General features: G+C 34.6%; 4 protein-coding genes across 5 annotated transcripts; 2 read left to right on the top strand and 2 right to left on the bottom strand.

Annotated features, from left to right (window-relative positions):
* The first annotated feature begins 1,018 nt into the window (after positions 1 to 1,018).
* Positions 1,019 to 11,508, top strand: LOC127098537 (uncharacterized). Of its 2 annotated transcripts, none has more exons than XM_051037150.1 (12): positions 1,019 to 1,615; positions 1,698 to 1,845; positions 4,554 to 4,708; positions 5,369 to 5,551; positions 5,955 to 6,030; positions 6,380 to 6,457; positions 7,220 to 7,305; positions 7,990 to 8,063; positions 9,495 to 9,540; positions 9,626 to 9,735; positions 9,840 to 10,014; positions 11,127 to 11,508. In XM_051037150.1, the coding sequence occupies exons 1-12, from the start codon at positions 1,355 to 1,357 to the stop codon at positions 11,301 to 11,303; spliced, it is 1,569 nt and encodes a 522-aa protein (XP_050893107.1). In that variant the 5' UTR covers positions 1,019 to 1,354; the 3' UTR covers positions 11,304 to 11,508. The 2 variants fall into 2 exon arrangements, with proteins under 2 accessions (XP_050893107.1, XP_050893108.1); XM_051037151.1 differs by having other exon boundaries at positions 1,025 to 1,615; positions 10,890 to 11,508.
* Positions 11,509 to 11,839: 331 nt separating this feature from the next.
* LOC127098536 (LEAF RUST 10 DISEASE-RESISTANCE LOCUS RECEPTOR-LIKE PROTEIN KINASE-like 2.4) lies at positions 11,840 to 14,402 on the bottom strand. Its single transcript, XM_051037149.1, has 4 exons — positions 13,571 to 14,402; positions 13,431 to 13,469; positions 12,215 to 13,333; positions 11,840 to 12,114 (listed from the first exon to the last, which is right to left on the bottom strand). Exons 1-4 carry the CDS (start codon positions 14,319 to 14,321, stop codon positions 12,068 to 12,070), a joined length of 1,956 nt encoding a protein of 651 aa, XP_050893106.1. The 5' UTR covers positions 14,322 to 14,402; the 3' UTR covers positions 11,840 to 12,067.
* A 4,215-nt stretch (positions 14,403 to 18,617) lies between these two features.
* On the top strand, positions 18,618 to 22,942 carry LOC127098534 (probable leucine-rich repeat receptor-like protein kinase At1g68400). Its single transcript, XM_051037147.1, has 2 exons — positions 18,618 to 20,178; positions 22,046 to 22,942. The coding sequence occupies exons 1-2, from the start codon at positions 18,828 to 18,830 to the stop codon at positions 22,726 to 22,728; spliced, it is 2,034 nt and encodes a 677-aa protein (XP_050893104.1). The 5' UTR covers positions 18,618 to 18,827; the 3' UTR covers positions 22,729 to 22,942.
* Positions 22,943 to 23,001: 59 nt separating this feature from the next.
* Positions 23,002 to 24,867, bottom strand: LOC127098535 (glycosyltransferase BC10). The gene is made up of 2 exons (XM_051037148.1): positions 23,915 to 24,867; positions 23,002 to 23,789 (listed from the first exon to the last, which is right to left on the bottom strand). Exons 1-2 carry the CDS (start codon positions 24,455 to 24,457, stop codon positions 23,100 to 23,102), a joined length of 1,233 nt encoding a protein of 410 aa, XP_050893105.1. The 5' UTR covers positions 24,458 to 24,867; the 3' UTR covers positions 23,002 to 23,099.
* Between the last annotated feature and the right edge of the window lie 495 nt (positions 24,868 to 25,362).

Here is a 25,362-nt window from a genome sequence, read left to right as displayed (position 1 = left end):
CATGTCACATGGACGTCATTTCGTTATATTCTGGATGGATGACATATAGGTCGGGGTCTGATGTATATGTATTTGCCCGAGCGAGTGATGCACCCGTTTAAGTATTTGCAGATCATTCAGAGACACTCCTTTGAGTTCGCTCCTCCCATTGTTTGCCACAAAGATCTTGATGTGATACTGGAGAATTTCGAGAGTTATTTGTACCAGAGGTCTATCGCAGGGTGTCAGCTCCTGTACATTAGGCTTATACAGACGACTATATGACATGGTTCTATAGGGTGTCACATCCTATCATAACACTAGAAGCTCCTTGGAAGACCACATAAACTTTCTTACCAGGAGGTACTAGAAGCTAGGGATGATCACACTCATGACATAAGTAGTGTTTGTCAATGTATTATGGATATGACAAGATCAAACATAAAGACAAGACATTTTAAGGAAGACAATCTCCAATCGACCCTCGTAGAAGGCATTATCGTCGAGGCACGAAATGGCTTGCAATACAGGGAGAGAAACCAATGGGTTAGGCATATTCCATAGTTTATGTTTGGTTGTATTATTATTTTTTGTATTTTCAGAATAAGTTATGTATGATTGATACATTTTAATTTTACTTTAGTTAATGTGTGACTTTTTAAATATATGTGTAACATGTTTGAATCAATTAATGTAGCGATATTTATAATATATGATCTAAAATGACTTAAGATATAAGTTGACTTAAAAATTATCAATGTTGAAACAAGTATTCAAGAGATTTTCGAAAATGCGGCTTCAAAATATCTTAATGTCATATAAAATAAATATGTTTCCAATTCCTTTAAAATAAATTTAAGGGATTTTATAGAGATACATTTTCAAATCCTAAAAAAAAATTTACTCCTTCAAACTATATTTTAGAAAAAAATGAAGGTGTATATATATGAATTACGATGACTGATATTATTTTAGATAAGTCTGAACACACCAAAAAATATGGGGCCCAGCCGGTAGAGTGGAAAAATCATTTGCAAGAAATGTTAAAGGAGACGATGACACCAAAGTAGCTAACGATTTCTATTAACAATTTGAGCACACAGCATCACTCATTCATCAAACTCCATCTTCACCATCAATGCTCTCTCATGTCAATTCTACATCTCAACTAATAATACTTAATTTGGTTTATAATAGCGATCAAATAAAGCTGTTATTGAGTTATAGCGATAAACTAAATATTCATCTAAATTGGATGAAATAAAACGGTTATTAAATGCTATAATAAAAGCCATCTATTACACCTCTTTTATGTTCAGTTAGTTGTAGTAGTTTGAACCTCGCTCAGCTAAACCCATTTCCACTTCCTTTGGCAATGGCAACTCACAAACTCGCGTTGATCATCCAAAATCCTTCAAACGAAAACGAGTTTCTCCTCGTGAAGCAGTCACGTCCTCCCAAATTCAACGACGAGGAATACGATTCTTTCCTTGATTCTGATCTCTGGGACTTGCCTTCAGTGCAATTGAACCCACTGCAACAACAATCGGAACCCTCGGTTGAGGTGGAAATTTCTGAATCACATTCCGAGGAGTTCGATTTTGGGGATTTCGATATCCGTTCTGCTCTTAACGAGGTAGTGTTATTGAATTTAGGCATGTTTTGAATCGTTGTGGTTCTGTAGTGATGAATTTGATGTTTAATGGTTTTGTAATTAGGTGTTTGGACAATTAGGGTTTGGGACGGTTGAAGGAGGAGAGTGGAAGTTTCATAAGTATGTGAAGGAAGCTGCGTTCGGACCTGGTTTGCCTGTTAACACAGTTTTCATTGTTGGGAAACTAGTAGATGAGGCCAAGGATTTATCAGGTTTGTTTTTCAAATTTGTTTGTAGTTGATATTGGAGGTTATTGTTTTATTTGCAGAAATGTATGTTCAATCAATTAAAGAATTTGAAATTGTTCTCTCATCCTATATAATGCAAATGTTCAATTATTTATTATTAATTTTCCATTCTTATTTGCAGAAATGTATCTTCAATTGAAGAGAGAATTTGAAATTGCTCTCAAATGTTCAATTATTTATTTGCATAAATATATGTTCAATTGAGGAAAGAATTTGAAATTGCTCTCACTCTATATAATTTTTCAAATTTCATAAGTAAAGAATTTGAAATTGCTCTTTCACTCTATATAATGCAAATGTTCAATTATTTATTATTAGAATGTATGTTCAATTGAGGAAAGAATTTGAAATTGCTCTCTCACTTTATGCAATTTTTTAAATTTTATAAGTAAAGAATTTGAAATTGCTCTTTCACTCTATATAATACAAATGTTTAATTATTTAGTATTAACTTTTCAAATTTTGTTAGATGGTCCTCATATTTTATGAAAATTTCAAATTCACCTCTAAAATTTTCAAAAAATTGCAAATAAGTCCATAATAATTTTCAAAATTTACAAATGAGGCTCTTTAAAATTTCAAAAATTATAAATTGATTCCTATTTTTTATATTTTAAATTTGACTCAATTTTTTAAAAATTTATGAAAATGATCTCCAAAATTTAACAGTGAATCATATTAATACTTTATCCAAACAAATGAATTTAAAAATAAGTTAATTTCAATTGAATCATTTAAATTGATTAGAATTTTAAATTATTTAAAATTTTTAACTTACCTTATCCAAAACCAGCCTAAAAGTCTATTTGAGAGATAGATTTTAAGGGGAGAGTTATAAAGAGCTAGATCTAACTTAAAAATGTTGAAAGAATACCACGATATTTGATCCTATAACAATTCAATCACACTATTTATTTTAAGAAACATTTTATAGCTTCAATAATTTAGAAAAGAAAAACAAGTCCCCCTTTCAAAATCCACCTCTCAAACAGACCCTAACGTATCATTCCCCCTGGAAGCTCAGGGTTGGTGAGTGAGAGTAAAGTAGTCAAAGACCCTTAGTTTGTCTCGGAGATGAACCTCTGAGATGAAAATCTTTAGTAAGGGTGTCAGCATATTGCTCCTAGCTCTTAGGAAGGAACGTGGAAGACTTCAAGAGTGTTATTTTAGACCAGTTCTCCTCTTAATAAAAACTAGCTCCATGTGTTTGGTTTCTTGAGTGCAAGATGTGATAGTCATCTTCAGCACTAGATCTGGCCATTGGTGTAAAATTTTCTAATCTATTGATCAAATTCTGGAGATTCGAATGAAGTTCTCGGCACTATAGTCATCGGGCCTGGATCGGAAGAGCTCATGATATCAAGTTTGAAATATAATAACTAAGAAAATGAATAGGTTCGGAGAAAGATAGAGATAGACCTTATATAAAAGGTAACCTCCCTCTTTAGTTTAGATGCCTTCGGGAACTTTTTTTTTTGAAAACTTGGTATCCGGCACCGGTGCCTCTGGAAATATATTCTCAATGTTAATTTTAAAACCATGTTTATAACAAAATCAGAGTTCATAGTATATCTATATCTATGTAAGTCTATGTATGTGAATATAACAAATAATAAGTGAAGATTGTGTTGGACTTTCCACCTTAATGCTCCTAGTCACCTTAATTGCGGCATTTGACTTGCCTTCATTGCAACACCAACACCTTCATTGTGTTAGGTTTGAAGGGGTGAATTTAGTCCCACATTGTTTAGAGATATGGCTCGTGTTGTGTTTATAAGTGGGGGCAATCCTCACCTATAAGTGGGTTTTGTAAGGATGAGTTAGTCCCAACCAAAAATGTGAGAGATTGGGAGACGATTTAGGGGTTTAATATTTTGTATATATTGTCTTCTTTGGCCTTTCAGAACAACTACTCAAGCTTCTTTTATTATTATTTTTAGAGTTTGTGAGAGGTTTGAAGGTTTTGAAGTTCATATTCCAACATGTTTATTTTCTTGTTTCTTTTGAATAAATGGTGGTCGATGATGACCCAATGAAAAAAGTGAGTCTGGTTTCGTATTGCAAATGTTTTAACCACTAATGAGTTCTCATTTTTAGTGTTGTTGATATTTGTATATATATACAATGTTAAGAACATTTATATATAGAAAAGTCCCACATCGACTCCATCATGTAATTAATTAGACATCTTTCTATATATAATACAGTCTCCGTAGTGTTTTTAAAAACACACGGTTTATTCAAATGTCTCTTAGTATCTCGTATTTTAACATGATATCTTGAAAACTAACCCTACCGGCAGAAGCGCCTCCTCTGATTCGGCCGTTCCCCATTTTTTCACCGGCAAAAACATCCACACGCGCCACCTCCGTCTTCGGCCCACCCGCCGCCACTGTCTTCGGCCCATGCGTCATTGTTTTTCGATTGTACTATCTAATAAGTATTACTTGCACCACTTCAAAGTCAATATTTTCCACTTTGCATTTATGATAGTGGTTAGTACACTTAATAAGGATAATTTTACCACCTAGACCAACCTTCACTGTATAAAGAGGGAATAAAAAAGGTCATTCATTTTGGGATGATTTTTCTTTTATTAGTGGGTCACTCATTGTGTGATAGAGGGAATAAAAATTTTAATACCATTTGTCAAAAATGTATGTTATATACAGATACCTATAAATGGATGTCCATTCAAAGCTGTTTTAACTGGCTTCTGGAAGTGATTCCTCATGGTGATCGTGTTGGACCATTGATAGTTGTTGGTCTTATAAATGACTCGTCTGTTTCTGCAAACTGGAAAGTCCCTCCAGCCATAAATTACCAGGTTTGCTTTTTAAATTTTTTTCTCTGTTTCAGTGGTTGGACATTTATTGGGAATTGCAATTTCAGAAATAAATTTGGAAGTAGTGATACAGGAGAAGCTTTCATTTTTAAAATCAGGACAAAATTTTCAAATGACCTGCATACGACTTTTTTTGGTGGAGTCTCTACAAGATACTGCTAAAACTAAATCTCATGAAGACTAAACACCTACATAGGCATTAAGTTTCCAATCCATGTCATGTCTTTTGATCTACAAGGTTATCTACCTCCCTCAGCATTGCATCTATAATTTAATTTCCCAGAAAATAAAGAGAAAATTGTCATTTTCTGAATTCATTTAGTGTTAGTGCAAAGGCTATAATGTTGAGATTTGGCATATGGTTTGATTACTAGATTTTTGCTGCCTTCCTATATGTATTCCCTGGTAAGTGTGCTAACTCACTTTGTTGACTATTTATGGGTTAAAAGGATATGATTGTCCTCCAGATCAGCAAGCTGTTGCTACAGAAAAGTTACATCTTAAATTTATTTGTCATATTCAGATACTATAGCTCTAGTTTGATTTTCACACACAAGTAAAGGAGATAGCGGAAGCCATTTATTTTCCAGAGTAATTATGATAATAATCTGTTACAGATGGAAGATTTATTTTCACTTTCAGGAGTACCCTACTGGTGTTATACTTATTCCTATGGGAAGTAGGACAGCAAAGCCTTTTCAAACTACTAACCTGGTGGTGTTTGCACCTGAAAATGTTCCAAATGCTTCCAAGGATAATAAATACATTGCTTCTGGAGATGCACTAATAGTTGATCCAGGATGTCTGTCAGAATTCCATGGAGAGGTTATACTTCCCTATAACATGCAAAATTCTGCACTTAGTAACATGTCATTTCAGCCTTTGAATAATCTTTTATCTTTCTGTTTTCTGTTCCATTCTCATGGGATGCATTTCATTTCATACTAGATCATACTGTTATGACTATTTAGTAGTATATCTCGACATTACTTATTGACAGCAAAAGCAATACATAGTCTTATTTGTTTGACTTTAATGTCTAAAAATTTTTCTGCTCAGATTTGAGCTGTGTGACTCTTTAGGAAATAATGTGGAAATGTTTTTTTTGATGTTTCATTCTACCCTCTCAGCATATCTTATTTCTATAAGTGGTAAATTTCCACATTATCTCCTTTTGGAGTTTTTTTTTTCTCAATTTAATCTTAACATGTTATTCTGTAATTATCAGCTAAAGAAAATTGTTACTGCTTTGCCAAGAAGATTAGTGGTCTTTGTTACCCATCATCATCCAGACCATGTAGATGGTAAGTCTTTGCTAAAAAATTAGTAAGAATGTGTTAATTTATAGTCAGGTTATGTGTTGAGTATAGGCGATAATAGTGAGTCAGTCATCATAAATATTCTTTTTTAATTTGTTATCTGCACCAAAACTAAGTCAGAACCAATAAGCAGCAAGACATACTCTTATATTTGGTAGCTCTGCTTTCAAGTGTATTTGATGAATCATCACTTTTTCTCTTATTATGGAAAAAACTATTGTCTGTGATGCATATATTCTTGTACTTGAAAACTTAAGGTTAAGCGTTTTAAAAATAAAATAAAATTGTGAGTATAATATTCTTAACTCTAGTGTATTTTAACCCTTTATAACAGGTCTCTCGGTTATACAGAAGTGCAATCCTGATGCAATTTTGTTAGCGCACGAGAATACCATGCGACACATAAGTAGAGGTTATAATGTTCTTTATTTGTTTCTATTTCAATGATGTTTTTGTAGTCATTATGCAAACCCGGTTTTCCTTTTTAGTTTTGTATCAACTCAACAAGGAGAAATAGTTCTCCTCCAAGGATTTCCTCTCTCAACACGCGACTTCTGCTATTGTAAATTATAACCCTAGTTCCTAACTACCCATCTCATTGATTGATAACCGTAACTAACTAAACATACATCTTACTATCCAAATATCTTTAACCCTATTCCCATATCTTGATCCTACTAAGAACAAATTAAAAAAATAATGCAACTAGAAGAATCCATGGTGAAATAATATTTTCTATATTAATATTCCAAATTGACTGTAATTGACATTTTCTATATTAACATTTTCACACATTTTTAGGAGGCTTACATGCAGCACTACTCAAGATATTCTACTAATGCATATATGAGATTTTCACAATTAAATTGGCTCCTATATGAGTACCTGACATACAATACAGCCTTTGCGTATTTATTGCTAAATATCACTCGAAAATATAATAATGAGAGAGGAGTGTGATACTTCACTTCCTTTTGCTTCTGAAAGTAAGTATGAAAGCTCTGTTGCACAATACGCAAGAAAGCTCTGTTGCACAATTCTATGCTGTTATCTCAGTCTTTTCTACTTGTATTTTCTTCAGATTAGCTTTTAATTTTTTTTCTAGATTTTTAAACTGATCCAAAATAACTTCAATGTGCCAATAAACTGATATTTGGATATTCTATGATTACAGATGATTGGTCACTTAGCTATACCTCGGTTTTTGGAGATGAAAACATTTGCATTGGTGGTCAGAAATTAAAAGTTATTTTTGCACCGGTATTTTTCACATGCTTTAAAGATTATAGCATGTTCCAGTCTGTCATGTTTCATGTACTGTGTAGTTGGGTTTTAATAACTTCAATTTCTTGACCTTGGCTCCATAATATACATTTAAAAATTGTAAAATTTGCTTTAGTATGAATGACCAGGATAATGACATATCCACTTCTCTTTTTTTACTTTACCATATAGGATGGAAAATTTTCACAAAATATATGTTAGAATTGCCTGATAAAATCATTGATGGTCTTGTCTTGTTTTAATAAATTAAGCTTTGGTTGAATTGGTTCTTAACATGGCAAGTAACTTCTTGAAACAATGAGCCTGTGCTTTGTCTTCAGAGGTGTAAACCAAATACCATCCGTGACTATCTTCTAGTAACTTTTTTAAGTTTGAATTGATTCTTGACAAAATAACCATATCAAGCACTACTTGAATTCATAACTGAGTTTGTATTGGAATCATAAATCTGGAGAAAATTATAAAATTGGTTTTGTTTAGGGTTTGAATTCTTAGCTCTTTTAAGTTTGAATTGATTTTTGACAAAAAAATAGGACTATCAAAAGCCATATTAAACTCTACTTGAATTCTTAATTAAGGTTGTACTGGAATCATAAGTGTGGTGATAAAACATTAAATTGGTTTTGTTTTCTGTTGAAAATTAAATCCTTTTTGTTTCAGGGACATACAGATGGCCATATGGCATTGCTTCATGTGAACACACATTCCTTAATTGTAGGTGATCACTGTGTGGGGTAAGATTCCATTCTATACATATTAAACAAAAATGGACATAATATACATACACATTCAAATTTCAAGAGTAATGTATTGATGCATATTTGGGTTGTTGTGAAACTTTCCATACATTTTAATACCTTATTTGGAATAAGTTTGGGTTGGACAGTTGTGGATACTTGAAATTTTAGTAAACTATTTCGTTTGTCATGACGTTTCTGCAGTAAATTGTGCTAATTACTAATTGTGTCTATTTATTTGATTGCAAACAAAAATAATATCTATTACACAAGTTGGCGGAGTTTTATTAACTTAATTTGCATTTGAAAAATAAAGAAGACTGAGTTAGCTAAACTAGAAAATAATTGAGGGAGAAAAATGGACCCTCATATATGCATTACATTGGGAAGAGAATCTTGAACCAATGATGTCAGTATATAAAATAAAACTGACGTTAAGCGATAAATAATGCTAATTATTGACAGCAAATACAATAACTAATGTTATACTGACAATTTAGCTGAGAGCAACATTGGTCTCTAGTTTGAATCTGAGTCTGGGAATGCAACAACGTTAAAACTATTGAGAGAAAGAGAGCATTGTACCCATGTAAATCTACCAAACTCGAAAAATTAGTCTCCTCAGTTGCGCATGAGGGACACCCAATTTATACTAAAAGAAAATATACAGGGAGAGAACATACTCCATATGATAACATAATCACAAGATGATCAATGTGTTAGATACATGGAATAGATTTTCTACCTTGTTCTGATTCAGAGAGAAAAATAGTTTGGCTTTGGCATCAAGGTAGCCAAGCACGGGATCTTAAGTAGGATCGGACAGCCTGTAAAAGATCGCAAAACTAGGATCGTAGCACGGCACTTAAGATCTTACCGAAGGGCAAAATGGTAGTTTGACATATATACATACACACAAAAACATGAAATTTATAATACATGAACAAAATAACCCATAAATCACAAAATTCAACCAATTTAATTAATAAATCATAACCATCATTCCATAATTTAACAAGTTCAAAAGACTTTGTTCAAAATAAGTAGCTCAAAAAATATAAATCTAACAAACAAGTCTAATCATCTAAGATATTATGTATTCCCATATCATGATAGTCATATAAAAGACAATTTCAGCATGTAAGATCGTAATATCTTAAAATCCAACACTCGATCTTGACCACAAAGTACACAAAAGTTTTTTCTAAGATCGTAGCACTAAAAGGCAACTCCAGCATGTAAAGATCGTAAGATCTTAAACCCAGCACTCGATCTTGACTACACTGTTTGGCATGCTTCATATTGTCTAATGTCAAAGCCGTATAGTTTTCTCTTTCAGTTCCAATATTTTTTTTAGAGCTACATCATTTTCAATGTTCTTGTGTAAATGACTCCACTCTACTAACATGATAATTCATTTTGCTCCAGTCAGGGAAGTGCTCTCTTGGACATCAGTGGTGGTGGAAACATGTCTGTAAGTGTGAAAAGAATGATGCATTCTATGCAACTTAAAGTACTATATTCAATGTCCTTTTGCCTAATATAATTGTAATAAACAGGAATATTTCCAAACCACATACAAATTTCTGGAGCTTTCACCGCATATTTTGATACCTATGCACGGGAGAGTTAATGTCTGGCCAAAGCACATGTTGTGCGAATATCTAAAGTACTACCAATCAATGACTTCCTTTGACAGAACAATGTAGTAGTCATAATTGGTATTTTATTTCAGGGTCACCAGCTAACAGGATGGTTATAATTATTTTTCAGGAACCGTAGGAGTAGAGAAGCTAATATCTTAAAAGCTATTGAAGGTGGAGCAAAGACATTGTTTGACATTGTTGCATATGTATATTCTAATGTTGACCGACGTGCCTGGATTGCTGCATCATCAAATGTGAGGCTTCATGTGGATCATCTTGCTCAGCAACATAAACTACCAAAGGTAATAACTAATATGCTTCCAGCTTCGAACACCCAAAATATCTTTGACAAATCCTTAGTACATATTGGTGAAAACAGAACACCCCACCTTGCCTATGGCCGCATAAGGCCTGTGACTTCTGGCCTTTTTGGCTTTCTCTTTCTGGTTCTTGGCATTTACATTCACTCCATGCTCTGCGTCTCTCCCTGCAGTCTTCTTTAACAGAGGATTTTGCCTACTCTGGGACTATCACACCAATTTTTTTATGTCACAAATAAGGATTTAGATTTAAATCGTCTTTCATTAAATATGATTCATAATATGAAATTATGATGTCATTTGATCTATGTTGACAATTTTTTGGGAAAAAGAGTTTTTTGGGTGTTATAAACTTGTACTAAGACTGATACTTTTATTTTATAATATTATTATTATTATTATTAATTAGTTTCACTGGACCTGCAAAATAATTAGAACGTTGATTGATGTGCTGTCCACCATGGGTTTGATACTAACCATATCCTTTTTCAGTTATCATCGTTACTTTTTCAGTGATCCATATCTAAGCTACCATATTCAGTTGAAAATAACTAGTCCAAGTCTATAAATTTTGTTATACAATGCAGATGATTATCTAGAAATTTGTGTTTTCTTCTCTTAGGTTTACCAGATGTAACACTGCTGCTAATTTTGGATTATTTACATCTCTGCGTCTATATACTTTCTTGTTCATTCTTGATTGTTTTGAGTAGCACAATTGTTTATAATTCATGGAATTGCAATTCTACCTCTTAATCTCAACAATATTGTTCAGCAAGCATATTTGAATTAATGACATTCTAACATTAACATTCCAAATTCAATAAAACTTGGACAATTTCTTTGAGAATGTGCAGGATTTTTCTCTAGAAACTTTCAATGCCAGTATTGATGAATTTGGCGACATGTTGGGTAAATTATAGAGGTGTACAGTACAGCTGCACTGGCTGGCTCACTGAGAAATTTGTAGCTCTATCCTCAAAGTCCATTGCATGCAATAGTTGTGTCAATATATATAGCTTGTAGAAAGGAATTGCTTGTAAGATTGGATGTTATCTTGTTGAAACTGACCGAACATGCTGCATCTACCTTAGGATTTTTCAATCCGGAATTTCAAAAATACCTGTGGGCTGCATTTTCTATCTCGATGGATATGGGGTTACACTAGTTGCAGCTTTCGATCAAGGAAATCTTCATTTCTTATTGCTGGTGTTCTTGTTGGCATTGCTGTATTAGTGCATTGTACTACCAAAACCAAATTCAGGAAATAGACATGTTGCTTATCTGAGTTAGAATTTAAAAGAGCTTTTATGTAATATAATATGATGTTACTAGAAGTGCACTTCAAAAGTTCAGACATGCTTGAACTGTTTGTTAGTGAGTTTGTTATTAATATCCTGGAAAGTTGTTTTAAAATGATTATTGGTGCAATTTGATTGAATAGACTACCAATGGTTGGTCTCCTATGTTTAGATATTTCTTTATGCTCTATCCAATAACCAGCACTATGTTTACTTATTTTTTTGTGCTCTATCCAATAACTAGCACTATGTTTAGTGCAACGAAACACGAGTTATGAGGAAATGATATGTTGAAGTTAGAAGAAATGATTTTTGTTTTTCTTAGTGGAAACGTGAAAAGAAGTGATACTTTGAGCTCAGGATAGCACGTAACTACAGCTAGTGGTACTAAGTTTAATTGGATATGCAAATTATTCATGTTCTGATTTAAATCCGATTATTAGAATCAGATCATTATAAATATAGATTTAACCAAATTAATATTTTATACTTGTTGGACAACAAAGTTAAATTAATTTCTATTCTTTGAAAATTTAAAAAAATATATTATTTTTTGAAAATAGTTCAACCAAGAACAATGACTTAATCTAACTAATAAACTAACTAGTTCAACTAACAAATGTAACTAATTTATATCTAGTAACTACTATACTTTTTTTTTGCCAGAGTCTCTTGCATTTGACAACAATATTGTTTCGTTCTCTTACGGGGATGGCGGTCTCCCACTAGCTCAACTAAGGCGTAATGATTAGAGGTTCAGAATCAGTGTATTGAAGTGAATCTGCAATTGCAAATAAGCAGTGCACCAAAATGAGATAAATTAAGGCAGCATTTAAATTAATAATAATACAATAACATTAAGAACATAGTACTTTATATACCTGAATGATACAAATCCTGAGATGTATGGGTGTTATAATCTGATGATCTTGAGGGAGACCTGGGAGGTGAAAAGAGACAAGGTTTTGGTGGTATTTGCAAAGATTCCAAACTACCTTCCATCATATCTACCACTTTACTCATTGCAGGCCTATGGGATGGATCAGTCTGAATGCACCATAAGCTTACTATAATCATCTTTTGAACAATTTGTTTATCAAATTCATTTTTAATGCTCCGCAATCTAGGTTCTTGATTCAGTTCAAGACGCTTGTAAACCCAGTGCGGAAAATATATTTCACTCGACCGTTCAACTTCAACAACATTGTTATTCTGTTTCCCCCCAACCATTTCTAAAACCATCATTCCATAGCTATAAACATCAGATTTGTGAGAGACACCGCCGAAATTCCTAGAGAACACTTCTGGAGCAATGTATCCTGCTGTACCTCTAGCACCCAATAAAGATATAATACTTTCTTTTCTCGGACATACTTTTGCAAGTCCGAAATCCGAAACCTTAGGACAAAAATCATCATCTAACAGTATATTGTGAGGTTTTATATCAAAATGCAAGATTTTAGTATTGCAACCCTTATGCAAATACTCTAATCCTCGAGCTACTCCAACTGCAATGTTGTAGATAGTTTTGCAACTCAATTGAAGATTTAGCTTTAATGGATCTTTGTCTTCATATATGAACTTCTCAAGTGATCCATTAGGCATGTAATCATATATCAAAGCTCTTTTAGAACCTTCTAGGTAGAATCCCAATAAACTAACAATGTTAACATGAGAAGTGACACTAATACTAGCAACCTCGTTGATGAATTCTTCTCCATTACCATTGGATTCGCTTAATACTTTTACCGCCACGAGACTTCCATCTTGTAATTTTCCTTTGTATACGCTGCCATATCCTCCTTGACCGAGTTTGTTTTTGAATGAATTTGTTGCTTTCTTTATCTCTGCATAAGTGTATCTTTTAGCTGCAAGATGACCATGGTTTTTCAGAAACAACTCAATTATTTGGTATGGTGGGTTTTTATTGTTGATAAAATGCCTTCTCCATAACCAAGCCAAAATTGCTAGAACTACAAGTGCTCCAGTGGAAGATGCAACTGCATAATTTATCAGAAATCTAATAAAATATTTTCATATTTAATCTCGAGATAAAAAAAAAATTGAAAACATTATTAGATTTAATTTACTACATACCTGCTATCATTATCATTAGATGAGTCTTTTTAGATTTCCCTGGTTGATGAAAAAAGAACCCAGATAAGAAACTTAACTTTGATATCATTGATTGAATTTGTTACCTTTAAGATAACAATTTCAGTAAACTGTAGCAGTACCTTGTTGACAATAAAACTGGCCGTAGTTATCAAGACGGCATTGACCTCCATCAAGATCATGACAGGTAGAACAATTCTGAGAAACTTGTAATTTGATAGCAATTTCATCACTTAACGAGTTAAAAAGTTCATCAGGATCAAGACTTCTAACCTCAAACCTCGTTGGAATCATAGCCCTTGAACATCCTCTGAGATGATTTGAATTCGCAGGAACAGAATCAGTTATAACCACAATAGCTTTATTACTCTTGATATCCGAATCAGAAACACCATTCAAAGAACTGTTCTCGTTTCTACAGATGGAAGTAGAATTAGAAACTGAATAGTACTGTTGAAGATCGACTGCGTTGCTGCTGTTGCAACCGTAAACGGTGATGTAGTTGGCCAGGCGAGATGAAACCAGAGGTGTGTTGACAGTAAACTTAGAGTTGTAGTTTAGAATGTCGCAACTTCTTTTTAGCAGTATGTCGTGGAGATCGTCGTCTCTAATTGTTATTGTGAAGGGATCGATTTTGGTGATATCGAACCATGTTTTGTTATTTTGAATGGTTTTTTTGGATTGTGGTTCGGAGTCGTCGCAACCGTGTATGATCAACATGCCACAGTTTGGGTGTTGTGTGGTTGTGAAAGGAAATGAGATTGGTCCGAGATATCCGCAGGTAAAGGAAGATGGACAGTTAGCTGATGCTAGTAGGAGTTGAAGTATAATGGAGAATGAAAAAAAGAGGAGACGATGTGAGGGTGAAAACATGGCTGAATGGTTTGTGTGGTTCTATATGGTGGGGGTGATGAACCGTCTGTGAGATTATAGTGCAACCATTTTTGACTAAATTGATGATATTTGACAAGGTCAAAATAGGAAATGCAATTATTGTTGACTTGGTATCGTGACCATGTTATACATACACTCTCTGACTTAAGGGAAGTTACATTAAATTTGATGGGTAATGCTAACTTGTGTATAGTCTTTATCAAAATTTTATAATTAATGTTTTCATTACTTTCTCTAATATAAATTTTCTATTTATGAATTGCTTAAGATGTGCCATTGGGGCACAAGTTAGCATTATCAATGGATTATAGTTTTCCGAATAATGATTTATTGAGGTATGTGAACTCAAGTCACATGTTTCCATACAATATGAATATCCCTTAGATACTTGAGTCTTTCTCTATTGTGTAAGTGTACATATGTATTACTTTATCGAGAAACTTACTTTGAGGATTTGATATTTACCCATTTAGAGTAGAGTTGACCCATAAGATAGAGGGTTCACTGAGATTATTATCTAACCCCATTATTATTGTTGCATGTGGTTCTTTGCAGGTGAGTGGCAAGGGTAAGCTTTCCTGATGATGTTTCAGAGGCTTTTGTGTGAAGATCTTCCGCTGTAGCTTGCATACATATATGGATATTGTGTATAGATCTTATTTTTGTCTAGGCACCTTTGTATAACATGTGTCATATTGTATATTATTTTTTTGGACATGTATATATAACATTATTGATAGACACTTATGCGTATCAGTACCAAATTATACTATATGTAATATATTTTCTATATGTATATTTTGTGTGAGTGTTAAACTTAATACTCAATAAATGATTATCTTGGATCTAGTAATGACAAACATATTTCGATGTCAGTTCACACCATGAAAACATTTCTTAGGTTGCAAAGCTGAAATAAGCATTAAAATTCAAGAGTCACCAATGTTATACCATGAGCAATTTTACATAGAACATTATTACATATCTAATACATGAATATAATGACTGCATACAATCCCCACCAATATAAATTTTAGCTACACTTACTCATGCTTAGCGTAACAACTAATATTTACAGAGAAGTTGACTTCGGAAGTGGTATCCGTTTTATCACCTGAACATAGCTTCCACCTTCAGGTTTCCTTTCTTATTCTCTTGTTGTACACCTGAGTGAACCTCCTCCAAATCTGTACTCGCCCGATTTACTTAAATTCACTTTGCACTAAATTAAAAACTTCTATATATAGGCAAAATTTTAAAGCTCTTGCTGGGCGCATTTTCCTTACGCCCAGTGCGCTTACCATTCTTTGTCACTCTGACCAGCCAACTTTTCTTCTTCAGCAAGCAATGCTTGCATGTCTTTCATGCGTCCTTGACCGTCTTTTCTTGCCTAGAGCATTACCCTTTCAACTAGCACGCTAACCTTTGCTTCACCATTAAGTACTTGCGCTTGGTCATGCCACCTAGCCCTACTTTGCACCTGTAGCTTGGGCCTAGAGAGCCTTACTTATTTATGGTTTTTCTTTTCCCAATTTTTTTCGTGGTGATTCATGGTTTTCTAGCTCTCTTCATCTGTTTTTGATAAATACATGCAAGAAAAGTCAAAACATGTGTTCGTTTACTTTTCATCGATAAATTGGAAGGAGGGGGGGTAACAATTGCTTGTGAAGTAACTCAACAAGTGCATACATATTTTACGTAAATTTAACACTTATCAATCACTAATATCCAAATTATTTGTGAAGTAAGTGCGCATGTTGTGATCCGAAGTATCCAAACCTAAGTGTTTTCTTTTTTATTTTATTGTTGTAGACTTGAGTGAACCTACTCCAAATATGTAATTGTGCGATTCTCTGAAACTCAATTTGCATTGAACTGAAAACTTCTATATATAGGCAAAATTTTGAGGCTCATGCTGGGCACATTTTCCTAGCGCCCAATGCGCATACCATTCTCTGCCACTCTGACCAAACAAGTTTTCTTCTTCAGCAAGCAACACTTACATGTCTTCCACGTGTCCTTGGCCGCCTTTTCTCGCCCAACGCATTACCCTTTCAACTAGTGCGCTAACATTTGCTTCACCATGAAGTTCTCACACCTGATCATGCCACCTACCCCTACTATGCGCCTTGTGCGCCTGTAGCTTGGGCCTAAAGAGCCTTACTTCTTTATGATTTTGCTTTTCCCTATTTTTTCATGGTGATTCATGATTTTCCAGTTCTCTTCGCCTGTTTTTGATAAATACATGCAAGAAAAGTCCAAACAGGTGTTTGTTTACTTTTCATCGATAAATTGGGGGGGGGGGGGGGAGGGTGTTGTAACAATTTCTTATGAAATAAGTCAACAAGTGCAAACATATATAACGTAAAATTAACACTTATCAATCACTAATATCCAAATTATTTGTTAAGTAAGTGTACATGTTGTGATCCAAAGCATCCAAACCTAAATATTCTTGTTGATGTTGTTGGTGTTGAGGGAGTTTTTCACTAGGGAGCATTGAAAATTATGAGGCTTCTTCTTTTTAGAGCAGCACCTTTGTGAGACACACACCACATATTCACCTAAAACCTTAAGGTGATATGTGAGTGGGTTCTCTCACTTATAAATGCTCAAGTATCCATATTTCCAACCAATGTGGGACTATTATCCACACTACTCACACTTGATACATTCTCAACACCCTCCTCAAATGGAAGCTCTTTTTATTTCCACAAACTATTGAACCGCACATAACGTTTCTTATTCACCACACTGGTGTCGTTGACACTCTTCAACATAACATTTCTTATTCACCACCCTTGTGGTGCCGTTCACTTCCGATACAAGTAAGCCGATCCCTTTCTCGAACCAAAGGCTCATGATACCATATGTTGATGGAGTTTTTCACTAGGGAGCATTGAATATTGTGATGCTTCTTCTTTTTAGAGCAACACCTTTGTGAGAGACACACCACATATTCACCTAAAACCTTAAGGTGATATGTGAGTGGGTTCTCTCACTTATAAATGCTCAAGTCTCCACATTTCCAACCAGGGACTATTACCCACATTACTCACACTTGATATTTTCTCAACAGTTGGGATGCTGCAGGTGAAATGGTTGGTCAGTTCTGTGCTATATGGTTTCTTGTCATACAATAGTGGTTAACGAAATCTTCATCCATCTTTGAAGTGATGCATAAATGGTTGTGGTCTGGGAAATATACTTTACACAATCTTGTGATTAATCTCAAAAATATTAAGGAAGACTCGGAAGTTGAATCCCCAATAGCGCAAATCTTATTTTAGTTGATTTTAGATATGTCTATCTCTTAATTTGTTAGGACATTCCAAATAAGTTGGGTCGTAGGTAGGGTTGTTAAAGAGGTATTAATTTTGAGTGTGATATTATGTAGGATAAAGGTTAGCTACGTCTGAGCTTCAATGGTGAGGTAAGATTTCTTAAATTGAGTAGGTGTGTTAGTGTTGCCTATTTTATATGTCTTATCCTATCATAAACCCAATTATTCCTTAAGAATTCTCCAAAAAAATAATTCATCTCATCGAGAGTTTCCATAAAAGAATCTTTCAGATAAACATGAATAATTTTCTTACCATATAAAATTAAATATTCTTTGAAGGATAGCATTCACATAAAATTCTCTTATTATATCCATATTTTTTTTGAGGGTTTAGAGAGAAAAATAATTTTATAATAAAGAGAAAGTAAGATTAAGAAAGAGACATAGACAAATATAAGTGGGTAATGAAGAAAAAAACAAAAGGGAAGATCCAAATCTAAATTAATTTAAGTGAATATTACCTTTTATTTATATTTAAACATGTTCCTCCCTTGTATTTTTCTTCACATTTCTTGTACCTAATATATATTAATATTAATATAATATTATTATTATTTATTATAATATCATTATTATTAAAGTATTAAAATAAACATTTCTATTTATAGAATAATATAATAACAGATATTAAATCAGATACATTAATTATTTAATGAATCTAGAAAGGTGAAATTTGCTTATAACATCAGACGGAGGGAGTATATATATTATAGAAAGGATAGACTTCTAATAATAAGAATGATATTCTAATATATATGGAGTATAGTCTTTCAAAACAAAGTGATCATTAAAACCCATTCCAAAAGCAAGGATAGTATAGTCTTCCACCTCATGGAGGCATTAAAAAATTGTCCATTATGGTAATTTCACGTGCCGCAACGTATCAACTCACTTCAACAAAACAAACCACAAATACTAAAGAACGCATTAAAGCACACACTTTTCTGTTTGAGCCTCTACGTTTTTTAACCTATCCTACTTATTAAACCGATTTCATTACCGTTTAACCCCTTTCATTTCACATTAATTACAATTTTAACACTCTTCTTCACACACTTATTACACCACACTATACCGTTATTCATTTCTCACTCCTTCTTCTTCTTCCTCTCTCGTTCTCTCTCTGCACTTGCAGAGTAACAATGGCGTCAACACTCTCTCTTCTCATTCTTCTTCTTACCTTCTCCCATTTTCTCCTCATTGTTCAATCTTCTGAAAATCCAGATTTCGAAGCTCTTGTAGCTTTCAAAACCGCTTCAGACCCATCCAAAAAACTCATAACATGGAAAACCGGCACCGACCCATGTACTTGGGACGGCGTTTCCTGCGTAAAAGACCGAGTTTCCCGACTCGTTCTCGAAAATCTCGAACTCCAAGGCTCCATTGAGCCTTTAACTTCTCTAACTCAGCTCCGAGTTTTGAGTCTCAAGGGAAACCGTTTCTCCGGTGAAGTTCCGAGTCTCTCAAACTTCACTTCACTAAAGCTTCTCTTCCTCTCTCACAACCATTTCTCCGGCGAGTTCCCGGTGACTGCAACTTCCCTTTCCCGTCTCTACCGTCTTGATCTGTCTTACAATAACTTCTCCGGCGAGATTCCGTTGACAGTCAACCATTTACCTCACCTCCTCACTCTCCGTCTCGATGAGAATCAATTCTCCGGCCTCATTCCCAAACTAAACCTTCCCGATTTACAAGACTTCAACGTCTCCGGTAACCGTCTATCCGGCGAGATACCGAGAACTCTGTCGACATTCTCCGAATCCTCTTTCCGGCAAAACTCGTTTCTCTGTGGAGCTCCGTTGGAGAAATGCAAAGCGGAACCGAACAAGCCTGGATCCGAAGGTGCCATAGCTACTTCACCATTGGTACCAAGCAGTGAAACCCCAACAACAACAACAACAGTTTCATCTTCACCAAGCACAATGCCAACAACTACACCAACGACCACAAACCCCAAAAGCCATGAAAAAAGAGCTTCAAAAATGAGTCCAATAGTTCTAATAGCAATCATAGTAGGCGACATTCTAGTTCTCGGAATCGTTTGTTTACTTCTCTACTGCTATTTCTGGAGAAACTACTCTTCGAAATCGAAAGAACGAAAAGGGTTGAAGCTATTTGAAAGCGAAAAGATAGTGTATTCATCAAGTCCTTATCCAACTCAAGGAGGGTTTGAGAGGGGTAGAATGGTGTTTTTCGAAGGCGAGAAAAGGTTTGAGCTTGAGGATTTGTTGCGTGCTTCAGCTGAAATGCTTGGGAAAGGAGGATTTGGAACTGCTTATAAAGCTGTGCTTGATGATGGAAATGTTGTTGCTGTGAAGAGATTGAAAGATGCACAGATTGCAGGGAAGAGAGAGTTTGAGCAACATATGGAGGTTCTTGGCAGGATTAGGCACCCAAATGTTGTGAGTTTGAGAGCTTATTATTTTGCAAGAGAAGAGAAGCTTTTGGTGTATGATTTCATGCCTAATGCTACTTTGTTCTGGCTTCTTCATGGTATACTACTACTACTACTACTACTTTTACTACTTCTACTCTTTGTTTTCTTATTACAAATTTACAGTTAGAAAATGATGATCTTTGTTTGTTTTTTGGTGCTCAGAAATCAGGTTATGGAATATTAGGTATGAGATAAAACAAATGAAGTTTTGATTTTTCTTTTTGTTCTTTAGTTGTGTTTGGTTAGGTGAGGGAAAGTCAATTCTGATTAGTGGGTTATCTGCTTTGAAGTTGAAATTTTATTGGTTTATTTTTTCTACAATTTTTTGCACCAGCCCAACAGCCATAACATGTATGTTTCCCCATGCCTGATTAGGTTTACATGTGAATCAATTTTACGAGGAGGATAAGAAATAGCCCCCACTTCTTTATTAGGTTTAGAATGCATAATGCAGCATATTTTTGGGTTTCCATTTTAGATTTTGAAGGTGGATAATCAACCAATACTATTTCATTGTAGATTTAATTGATAAAGATAAAACTAGGGGTGGCAAAACGGGCCCGACCTACTAAGGTTGTAGGGAAGCACCCTCTAATGTATCAGCTTCGCCCCGCCCTATTTTTTTTTTTCAGGCACGGACATTATCGCAATTGTTTTGCATTTTTATGCTTAAAAGATGACGTGCCTACCGGCCCGCTCCATCATGTTCTAATTTTTTTTATGAACAAGATTTTAGACATGCACCCTGAAGTGTCCGTCCATCCCGCTTTTCTGCGGGCTTTTGTGAGGCGGACTTAAACGGGCGGACATGTCCGTTGGCCACCCTAGATAAAACTGATTCTACAATTAATGAATTTATTATAACATTTTTGCATTAAGCTACGAGTTTGGTTATGCATAGCCATAATTGAACTTTGAGTAAATTGATTTAGTTAAAATCTAATTGAAGAAAAATTTATTTATTTTTTAGACACATGTAAAAAGCTTGTTGAAAAATAAATACAATGTAAAAATCAAATCTAGAATCAAGTTAGATTCAATCTTCAAAAGACAAAATCAATTATTTTTTCGGCAGTTAACTATGTCAAAATCAATTTACATTTTATTTTAATGTTACCATTTAACTCTTGATCCAAAATTTTGATTTATGCAGGTTTGTTATCATTTGACACTTTTGAATGTTTTAGAGTAAAATTGATTTGAGTCTACTTAAGCTATAATTTGTGGTATTTTTGGCTTATGCAATTGATTATAATTTTGAATTTACTTTTCATTTTACTTTTAGAGGATGCTCAATTTTCCAAAATAAGTCCATTCTAAATCAATGTGTTACTTGAGAACCAAACACATTTAAACTCACTTTATTATTCCTTGTCTTCTTTTTTCCAAATTCCAACTCTTTAGTGCACTTTTTCCAGCAATTGCAGACAAAAGTAGCTAATAAAATTGACAGTAGCTCCACTGCACATTAGGCATTGGAGAAGACTATTATTGTCTTCTTTTCCTGGACCCCATTTCATTATTAAAAAAAGTGTAGTACTACTTTGCTTTATCTTCTTTTTTCTGAACACCATTTGTCTCTTTTTTGCTTTTCATCTTTTATCAGTAAAATCATTTTGAATATGACCAAAAAGTACAAATCAGTCTCATCAATTCCAAAATTTCAGCATCTTTCATTGGATGTCAAATATGTAATTTTTTGGTTTTCACCCTCTGGTTTCTAGGGGAATAGGGCCCTAGTAATCCTGAGTTCGGCCGAGAGGTAAGTATGGCTTGGCCAAGCATTGTTCACACCAGGGGTCAAACTCGGGTTTTCCCAAACGATTCGTTCCTTAGGGGGAGCTCATTAACCACTTGAGCCCAATTGCTTGGTTAATTTATATAACCAAAACCTAATAGGTTAAAATGGTGTCATTATTGCAGGAAACAGAGGACCTGGAAGAACCCCACTGGATTGGACCACAAGGCTCAAGATAGCAGCTGGAGCAGCACAAGGTGTAACTTTCATTCACAATTCATGTAAATCCCTTAAACTCACCCATGGTAACATCAAATCTACTAATATCCTCCTTGACAAGCAAGGAAACGCACGGGTGTCGGATTTTGGGCTTTCAATCTTCAACAGCCCAAGCCCAATTGGAGCTGGTGGTAGATCAAACGGTTACCGTGCTCCTGAAGTAACCGACGGTCGAAAACAGTCGCAGAAATCTGACGTGTACTCTTTTGGTGTTCTGTTGCTAGAGCTGCTCACAGGGAAGTGTCCATCTGCTGTGGAGAGTGGTGGAAGTGGAGGTGGTTATGGTGGTGGGATGGTTGATCTTCCTAGGTGGGTTCAATCCGTTGTGAGAGAGGAATGGACTGCTGAGGTTTTTGATTTGGAGTTGATGAGGTATAAGGATATTGAAGAGGAAATGGTTGGGTTGCTTCAGATTGCTATGTCTTGTACGGCTGCTTCACCTGATCAAAGGCCGAGAATGTCACACGTTGTTAAGATGATTGAGGACTTGCGTGGGGTCGAAGTGTCACCATGTCATGACACGGCGGGCTCTGTCTCTGACTCACCTTCTTTGTCTGAAGATGCCTGTGTTGGCACTAGTAGTCAGTAAAAAACTTTGGAGGGGTTTTAGCTTTGTTGGGAATGAATGAAAGGTTCTAGATATGGTAGTGGTTATTGTAAATCACATTATAGGGGGGTCTTATTTTCAAATTTTGGTCATTTTTTTTTCTTATCTTGGATTTGTTTGATGATCCTTTATCCCAATTTTACCTATCATATGCATATGCCTAGTTAAAATGGGTGTAGTTACTTTGATGATTCTACATTGTTGATTTTTTGTTAATGAGATTCAAGGCCCAAAAGGAAAACACATAAACAGATATCCATGAAAGAAATTAACTATATTGATCAAATGAGTTTGTGTGTGTATGTCTATACTGGACAATGAAAAACTTACAAGATGAAACAAACAAAAAAGAATCAAATAATTGGTTTAAGTGATAGCTTATGTTTTTTGGGCTTATCATAGTGTTCAAACTGCATAACCTCAGGTGCAATCTTCAAAAGCCTTGATAAAGTACTAGGCAAGAACTTCCTAGCAAACAGAAAACAAGCATTGGTGCTGTTTCCATTATTATACGCACATTTCTTGCTCCTCAAGCTCTCCAGAAACTGAACATTAACATCAGACCTCAAAAAATGAGCTGGATGTGGGCCCCCTCTTGACCAATCAACCCAAGTCAAACTCCTATTTGAATTCCTTTCCCAAAACTTTATGCTAACAAAAGTTGGCAAATAATGCTCATCTGCATAACATGAACCTTTGCAATACTCTTGAAAAACTGGGAAGTATATTCTATCAGACACAACTCCTAGAGCAAGCTCTCTGTCCATTTCGAACCATTGGAACCCTTTTCTCCATTGCCTGAGGGAAACCTCAGGTAACATCTGGATGCTATAACGGCCGCGACCGACCGGGCTAGGATCGTCGTAAGCCATGACATAGTTTTCTGTAGAGTTTATTAAGTAAGAGTAGATTGTTGTGAAGTTGAAGAGCGGTATGCAAGATTCTGATAGTAGAACAAATCGTTGGTTCGAGATATCGAGAAGTGCGTTCGATAGTAACCGACGCTCGGCTTCAATCATATTCACATTGCCCCATTCAACTTCCTGTATAACAAGAAAAAAAGAAGATTAAGACAAAGTTTATACAGAAATAGAAGACAAACAGACAACAAGCTGCGGCGAATAAACTGAAATTCAATAATGAAACAGAAGAAGAAAAAAAAACTAACCTTACTCGGAATTCTCCTACCATGAAAAACAGGACTCTCAGGGTGTGATCCATTATAAGAAGGATTAGAATGAACATAAATTGAGTAATACCCTTCATGTCCTTTGAAAAACTGTTCCCACAAAGGTGCTAAAAACACAGCACCTCTTGTCAAAAACATGAAAGCAACTTTCGGAACTCGATCGAAAGGATATTCAGATATCTTCGATGTCATAGAACCTCTCCATAACAATTCTTCCTCATCCATATCATGCATAACTGGAGGAACCTTAAGAAAATCCTTCAATCCTACCCGTTCTTGTTTCACCGCAATCGGCGGTGGCAACGACGGTGTTTTCTGTATAGAAGAGAGCGATAACTGAGTGAATTGTAAACTAAAAGTGCACTCTTTAAGATAGAAACTTAAGATTATCCCAAGTGTTAAACCAAAGGTCAAAACTAGAACATAGGTGAGAAAATTTATAAAGTGGAGCTGAACATTGAAAATCTTTGAAACATAGTTTGATTGGTATTGATTATTTGAACCCTTCATTTTTTCAAACATAAAAATGAAACTTTCGATTTTTTTTTACCTAAGTTATGTTATAATTATAAATACGTGACTCAAAAAATAAATCTCTTGTAACAAACAAGATCAAATGAAAGAGTTCAACAAAACAAGAAGAGAAAACTCTGAAATTACAGAGAAAGATCAAAAAATATATACTAGGAATGATACTAAAACTTTGTAATTACACTTTGTTTTATGCTCCCTAGGAATGATAACAGTTTTGGATTAAGCGATTGTAATATGACAGCTTTGTAGAAAAGCTAAAACTTGCCAACTGTTATAGCTGGTTTTGGAAAGACGTAACATTTCGTTACAATAAAGAAAACCGAACCAATAAATATATAATTGTGTAACATTAGACGACATAGTACTAGTGTTTTTTCATGTGGAATGTTTCACAATTGAAAATGTAAGTTACGTGTAAGAGAAGTTTCTAAAATAGGTTTTCACGCGGCTGCTAATTACGTGTTTGGTCACCGAGGTTTCAACTACTATAAACTATTCTATATTCAATTTATGTGGATTAATTACTACTAGTTTAGAAGGAAATGATGATTGGTCAAAGTGTTTATAAAGATGGAACCTACTTAGGTAGAGGAAGCTGCCATGCAGATAGGAACATATTAAAGACTTTTCAGCCAACTATCCAAACTAACGTGTGGGAAGAAAAAATATGAAATATTGGAATTAGGGGTTACTCTTTCCACCTTCTCCACTATCGGAAAAAGTCTCAAATATCTATAGCGTTCAGAGATGCATTTTTGTATGCATAAAATATTTATTCGAAGATGCATCTCAGTAATCCCCTTAATTCATTAGTCTATGAATTTTTCGGAGATGCATCTTCAAAATATACTATGTTAGTTCAAAACAACAATAAGTAGAAACAAGGATAGAAT

The sequence above is a fragment of the Lathyrus oleraceus genome, chromosome 6 (genome assembly GCF_024323335.1).
Source record: "Lathyrus oleraceus cultivar Zhongwan6 chromosome 6, CAAS_Psat_ZW6_1.0, whole genome shotgun sequence".
NCBI lineage: Eukaryota > Viridiplantae > Streptophyta > Magnoliopsida > Fabales > Fabaceae > Lathyrus > Lathyrus oleraceus.
Note: the sequence above shows the minus strand (reverse complement) of the source record. Positions and strands in the feature narration are given on the sequence as shown.

Bases quoted from the DNA above. Each gene is read 5' to 3' on its own strand.
- LOC127098537 (XM_051037150.1), top strand. From the start codon at position 1,355: ATGGCAACTCACAAACTCGCGTTGATCATCCAAAATCCTTCAAACGAA. The intron at 6,458-7,219 runs GTTATAATGTTC...CTATGATTACAG, and splicing joins CATGCGACACATAAGTAGAG to ATGATTGGTCACTTAGCTAT. The intron at 9,736-9,839 runs GTACTACCAATC...ATTATTTTTCAG, and splicing joins ATGTTGTGCGAATATCTAAA to GAACCGTAGGAGTAGAGAAG.
- LOC127098536 (XM_051037149.1), bottom strand. From the start codon at position 14,321: ATGTTTTCACCCTCACATCGTCTCCTCTTTTTTTCATTCTCCATTATA. The intron at 13,470-13,570 runs GTACTGCTACAG...TTCATCAACCAG, and splicing joins CCAGTTTTATTGTCAACAAG to GGAAATCTAAAAAGACTCAT. The intron at 12,115-12,214 runs GTATATAAAGTA...TTGCAATTGCAG, and splicing joins TCAGGATTTGTATCATTCAG to ATTCACTTCAATACACTGAT.
- LOC127098534 (XM_051037147.1), top strand. From the start codon at position 18,828: ATGGCGTCAACACTCTCTCTTCTCATTCTTCTTCTTACCTTCTCCCAT. The intron at 20,179-22,045 runs GTATACTACTAC...TCATTATTGCAG, and splicing joins TTTGTTCTGGCTTCTTCATG to GAAACAGAGGACCTGGAAGA.
- LOC127098535 (XM_051037148.1), bottom strand. From the start codon at position 24,457: ATGTTTGAAAAAATGAAGGGTTCAAATAATCAATACCAATCAAACTAT. The intron at 23,790-23,914 runs GTTAGTTTTTTT...CTTGTTATACAG, and splicing joins GTAGGAGAATTCCGAGTAAG to GAAGTTGAATGGGGCAATGT.